A 6,031-nucleotide genomic window follows, 5' to 3' on the forward strand; every position below is an offset into this window, starting at 1 on the left:
TTCCGCCATTACGTAACAGTTGAAACATAATCGAAAGAAGTAGGCATTCCTTCCTCACAGGAAAAAAAAAATATAAATATACAGCAAAAGAAACCTTTGGTTTCTTAAATAAGGAGTATATATATAGAAAAAAAAAACCATGAAAAAAAACCTCACGGTGTTTTGTTTTGGTACGTATCTGCGCAGAGAAGAGGAGGTTTGTCGTTCTCGTAGTTGCAATAACTATAAATCCGATCGCGGTCCTCTAGTGCTACCTAGGCAGACACCCGAAAGAATACCCCATGCTGCGTGCGACCCATCAGGAACGTACCCTGGGATGGCTCTGGATAAACGACCGCTGTCTTCAACACAACATATCAAAGCCGTAACGTGCAGCTCATCAAAAAGCAATATCTTTAGCCGTCGGTTGAATTTATCGTCAAGAAGGCTTTTTGTATAGGTTCCCGTATCTACGCTGATGGAGATGCTGATAGCTCTGCGGAACATGCTGTTAAATGTGTAATATAATTCTGATGGCAACAACTGTGATACACCTCCAGGGGCCTTTTCCCTAAAAGCAAGTTGAAGCACTGTATTTTTTTTTTTGACATGGAGTCCATCAAAATGCTTACCAGTAGATCGGTTTTTAACTAGCTGCTATCACGGATGATGCAGTTCCTGCAAGCTGCAATAATCACAGAGATCTTTGATGTTCATGGCTGCCAAACGATATTGATGTCTGATTACTGCATGCGAACTCTGCTTACTCCTCTCGGCACAACACTCGTGGGTTTGTGGAATGAGCTTCACGATGATATGTTTCGCCTCTTCTGGAGTGTAGATTCTTGATATCTGCCGATGTCCAAAATGTCTGATCATAGACCTAAGGTGTTGATTTCTGTCGGGGCTTCTGTTTGCTCACGGATTGTGCAGACAATGAGGAAAACACAAGGCATCGAGCAACAAACTGCGTAGAGTTACGGATTCAACAGAACGGCAAATTTTCGTCACGCAAAAGTCAATCTAGATGCACTTTTAGTATCCTGTAAGATCTTAAAGATATTTATTCTTACACTTTTTGTTATATTTTTCGACTTCCGGGCGCCGTTTCATGAAAGTTGTCAGCCCTGACAATTTTAGTAAAATCCATGGCAAGGAAGCTGAGGTCAGTGACTGTGGCTATGGTAACAATGTTACAGACTCACAACTTGTCAGGGCTGATAACTTTCATGACACGGTGCCCCAGTCTTTCAATTACATTATCAAGGTGTCCGGGAAATCTGTAGATTTATCATTCTTGCATCTGTGGTATGGTCGTTTTCAGTATCAAGTGACCTACGGTCATGTTTGAATGAAAATTCATTATTATGAAACCATTATCATATCATAGATTCCTTGCGTCCCGCCTTCGCAAAAGTGCTTGGCTTATTCGTTGGACTTTCGAAAGCAACGTCATCTACGCGAACGTAAGCTCCCCTTGTTGCTTTGTAACCAGTTCGTGGCGTACCGCCACTCATACTTCTAACAGCGTTCACGTGGTTTTGTATAACGGGGCCGTTTGCCGTCGGGTGACTGGTAGTGACAGTTAGTTTCGCCTTTGGCGCTGAGACCACCACGCTCGACCGTTTCGTCTTGTTCGGCGAGTTTGGGGAAATGATAATAGGTTTTCCATCAGCGGAAGTCATTGGACGCTGCTGCGATGTCACCCGGTTAGCGGTGAGACAGCCTTCTGGCGTTTCTGAGGAAGGTGATGAAGGTAAAGGCGTTTGGTGTTCCTGGGATGACGAAGGACAAGAGAGGTCTGAACCATCAGCTGTCGGCAAACCCGGTGGCTGATGATGCGACGGGTTCGTTGAGGGGATGGTTAAATGTTCAGGGGTCGAAGTCGTTGATGAAGACGTGGACGTGTCGTCGTCGAGTGACCTGTGTATGGTCGTAATTTTCTTTGGTGAATCAGAACCTGGAGGTGTTTCTATGGCAGGTGGTGAACTGTGTAAAAAAAACAAAATTCATACAATATTGTAATTTGCCTAAAAGTTTTGTTTGCTAATTTCATTCTAAACAGGATTTGATAGCCAGTGTAACCGATTAATCTTGGTGGTTAACAGAAAACATGCCCATATATATTTATTTATAGCTATATATTAATTTGGTTATGTCTTTTTCAAAAGCAAGGAAGTCCCATTCAGAGCCATACAGGACTGCTTTACAAAGGAGTCCTGTATCATACTGGATCGTACTGGATAGCCTGCTTTTAAATTTCTGCTGGCCCATCATAGACTATCAATCACAAGGTCCATGGTTTTAAGCTTCCTGGCTAAAGCAGTAAGTGCTGCTAAGCAAGACACGTTGTCCTCATTGTTTACAGTACTTTGTAGTCATCAACCTAAAGCTGTCAGCCCCGTGGTTGCTTGCCTTAAAACATTCGTTGCTTCCTTAAAATATACAATAACTAATCATGAAACATAATGCAGATTAAAGTGCGTATGAATAGTATAGTGGGTCAAGGATTATGCTGTAATAAACTCGCAGTTCACTCCTTACGAGGAAAAGATCGTGCAAATATGGGTGAGAAAGGAAATGGTACAATATCTTTCCAAAGGTGGACGTGGAGGATAAGACTGGGGCCAAGAAACTCTTCTAGAGCCTTCAGGGCCCCGCCCATTATGCTCGTGTTCTTAAATATATTTCTCTTCGATCGTATGTCGAGCCTTATTTCACTAATTACATTTATCATTTAAAATAAAAAAAGACTTTACCTATCGCTTGAATTCTCTCTTGAATCGTCCTCTTTGATGAATTCCAGCCTCTTTCTTGCCGATCGTATCAATGCAGACTCGACCTCATCGTCATCTTCCTGCAGACCACCGACCACGTACCCGTCGACGTGATCGTGCATGACGACGTTGATGTGGTTGCTGGTGGACGACACGTCGACAGGTTCGCGCCTGCCGCCGGACTCGGCCTCTCGCACGTAGTCGTTGTCAGCAGGGGAGGCCCTGTTCCCACTACTCCGCCTCCGGCTGCTGGCTCGTGTGTACGGTACGTCGCGGTAGGGTGGTTCCCTGCAGGTCAGTCTCATCCAGATCTGCTCGTGAAGCAGGATGTACAGCCACGGGCAGAAGGCCGGGTAAAACTCTGCCCAGTGCATGGCCGCCATATTTTTGAAGTTGTTGATCTGCTGACCGGATACGTTGGAGATAATTCTCATCTGCATTGATATGGAGATAGAGAGTGTCAGTTATCTACATTCACGATTCTATGCCATCTCAAGTAGAATAGTAAAGCTGGAGAAAGATGTAATGAACAAAACTACACAACGTGGTATGCACAGGGTAACTTAAGTAATGCAAGGCTACTTGATCTATCATCACACCACACTTTTTTTTTTCAGTTAAAATGTTGGTCAAACTCTGACGAAAATATGATATTACTAGTAGTACTTTTTATACGGGTAAATTTTTTTTCGGAAAAAATACACAGGAGGATCAGTAAACTCTGTAAATTTTAGAGTATAAGTGCAGATGCTCTGTTTATAGAATGGTCAACGTACCGTATCTACTGCAAAGAGCGAGTTTCGTATAGCCGTCATGTATCACACATAGGTTTAGGAAAAAACAAACAAACATATTTTGATCAATGTAATCGGCATTCCATTTAGGGGCGTTATAAACATACGTGTACATAGACATGCTATCTAATTACTCATGAGGTCCACATTGACGTATAACTTGTGCGTTCAATACTTACTACGACGGGAATGTAACAAACTAAAAATCCGGAAGCCAGAATGTCGTAATGAATAGTGGCCCACATGAGTGCGCGGTCAGCTGCAAAATATCTCCTGGGGATCCTGTGCGGGTTATCATCGGTGGTCATGGCCAAGCTGTAGCTACCCGAGTCGGCGTCCTTGCCAGCGATAGTTCCGTGGCATTTCTTGGAAGTTCTGTACGACGCACCGATCGTGGCGGCGAAGATAGACACTACGACGAGGAGGATGACGGAGACAACGATAGTCGCTAGAACGCTACTAAATAGACGGCCGACGGTTTCCTCGTTTCGCCAATCGATGAAGCACCAGGTGGACGGGTACTGCAAGGAGATTCGCCCAAATCCCACCAAGGGCAGAATCCCCGTGAAGATGGAGACTAGCCACAGTAAAACCAAGACGAAAGGGATCTTGCGGGGCTCTACTTTACGATTGTACGTGTATGGGCGGCACGCGGCTAGGAAGCGCTCAAAGCCAAGGACGCCGGTGATGTACGCGAGAGACATCCCGAAGGTGAGGACGACAAACCCGTGGAAATCGCACATGCGCGACCCGCCGATCCAACGCAAGCCGCGCACGTGTACAGATATCATGACAGGGTACACCGTGAGGTACCCAACGATGCTGGTGAGGAAGAACCCGCGGAGTAATCCGTAGAATGCCGTCCCGCGGTGCCATGACGACGAACAGTGGTACATCCCTAAGGCAATGATATTACCCGTCGCCCCGATCGAAAACATGACGATAGGTACCAGAATGCTGGTGCTTGGTTGCAGAGCCACCATCGGCATAGTTGAGGTGAAATTGTGCCCAAGGGATACATTCCCGTGGCCTGTCATTTTTCCTATTGTTATGCTTTCCACGTAAAAGAAAAAAAAAAGTTTATATCAATAATAAAAATGCGGCTGCAACGAAATACAACAAATATATCTGCTCAAAAAAACCCCAGCGATTCTCAAATCACCAAAGGGTAAAGAAAGAATATCCCATTCTCGGGGAGGGGGGGGGGAGCTACAAACCGATGTCTGTAGCTGACCTATAATCTGAGCAGATGTCACCTTCGATCCTGAATAAATGTACCGTGCCGAGATCAGTTTTCGGAGCTCTTAATCTTTCCCGTTTGGATTATATCCACGTATGAAGCAGGGCTCTTTGAATCCGCCATTTTTCTCGTCGTCCGTACCATGCACAGTGGGTATGTCGCGAACATCACTTGCGAAATCACGACAGCTTAGCGTCTGGTGCACCGGTGCGCATAGTAATTTCCGTCGGGCTGCTGGAAAGACTCGGGTTAACTCCCTGGCGGTGTCCTATAATAGACGCACGCTCGATGGCGAAAGTACACAAAAGATGTGTGTGGGTCTTTTTTTTTCAGTGAGTACCTTCTATTTTCTATGCTTGGGGGAGGGGAAGCTTGCAAATTTTACGGATGTCCTGTGAAATTACGACATGCCTTGAACTAGAAAATGAAGCAATCCAACGACATTTCTTTCACGTCTGTACTGGCTGCTTCCGAGAAGGGGAGCGTATATTGGTGTTGATTCCAAGGAAAGTAATGCGTGTGGTGATGCTTCATGTCGCATGACCCAAAATACCAATCCGGTTTTTTTTTTTTTTTTGCACAAATAGGGCTTGTTTATGGCTTAGGTGTTCGGCCGTGCTTTGAAATTTCCCCAAGAGGATTAGCAGAGTAACGGAGCAAGAATATTCACGATGAAAACAGGTCCATTATATTCCTTGTCCTTGAATGTATGAGTACTTAATCGAAAAGTCGCTCATTTCTCAGAATTCTTTCAAACTTCCGACACCTGTGATTGATTTCCGGCGGTGTGATTCGCGACTCCACTCCAAATTTCCTGGAGTTAACAAAAGAAGACATAAAAAAGAAGACATTAACAAGAAATTAATGATTATTCTCGCGATCGGACATACAATGATTGCTCGTGACTGTACCAACAACTTTTTTAAACACTGCTGGAATTTAGGAATAATATTTCATGCGTAAATTATCCTTTATGATAGAGTGAATGATATTTCCTCTCCCCTTCAATTGACATGAAATAAAACATATGATATCCCTTTCTTTGACTAGTAACTTCGTTGCTGCTTACTTGAATAATATATATATATATATATATATATATATATATGTAAATATATATATATATATTCATACAAAGAGGTTACTTGCAAAAGGGTCTAAATCCATTCTCATTTTTTGGTACTTCTTCACAAACCTACAGAGACATTCACCATGTGCATCAAACTGACTATAGTTCAACT

The 6,031-nt window shown here is 43.8% G+C and overlaps 1 protein-coding gene across 1 annotated transcript; it reads right to left on the reverse strand.

Moving 5' to 3' along the window:
• Positions 1–1,358: 1,358 nt before the first annotated feature.
• LOC140236540 (uncharacterized) lies at positions 1,359–4,587 on the reverse strand. Its single transcript, XM_072316465.1, has 3 exons — positions 3,730–4,587; positions 2,739–3,190; positions 1,359–1,968 (listed from the first exon to the last, which is right to left on the reverse strand). The coding sequence occupies exons 1-3, from the start codon at positions 4,585–4,587 to the stop codon at positions 1,359–1,361; spliced, it is 1,920 nt and encodes a 639-aa protein (XP_072172566.1).
• Positions 4,588–6,031: the final 1,444 nt, after the last annotated feature.

The sequence above is a fragment of the Diadema setosum genome, chromosome 13, assembly GCF_964275005.1.
Source record: "Diadema setosum chromosome 13, eeDiaSeto1, whole genome shotgun sequence".
In the NCBI taxonomy this organism is placed as follows: Eukaryota; Metazoa; Echinodermata; class Echinoidea; order Diadematoida; family Diadematidae; genus Diadema; species Diadema setosum.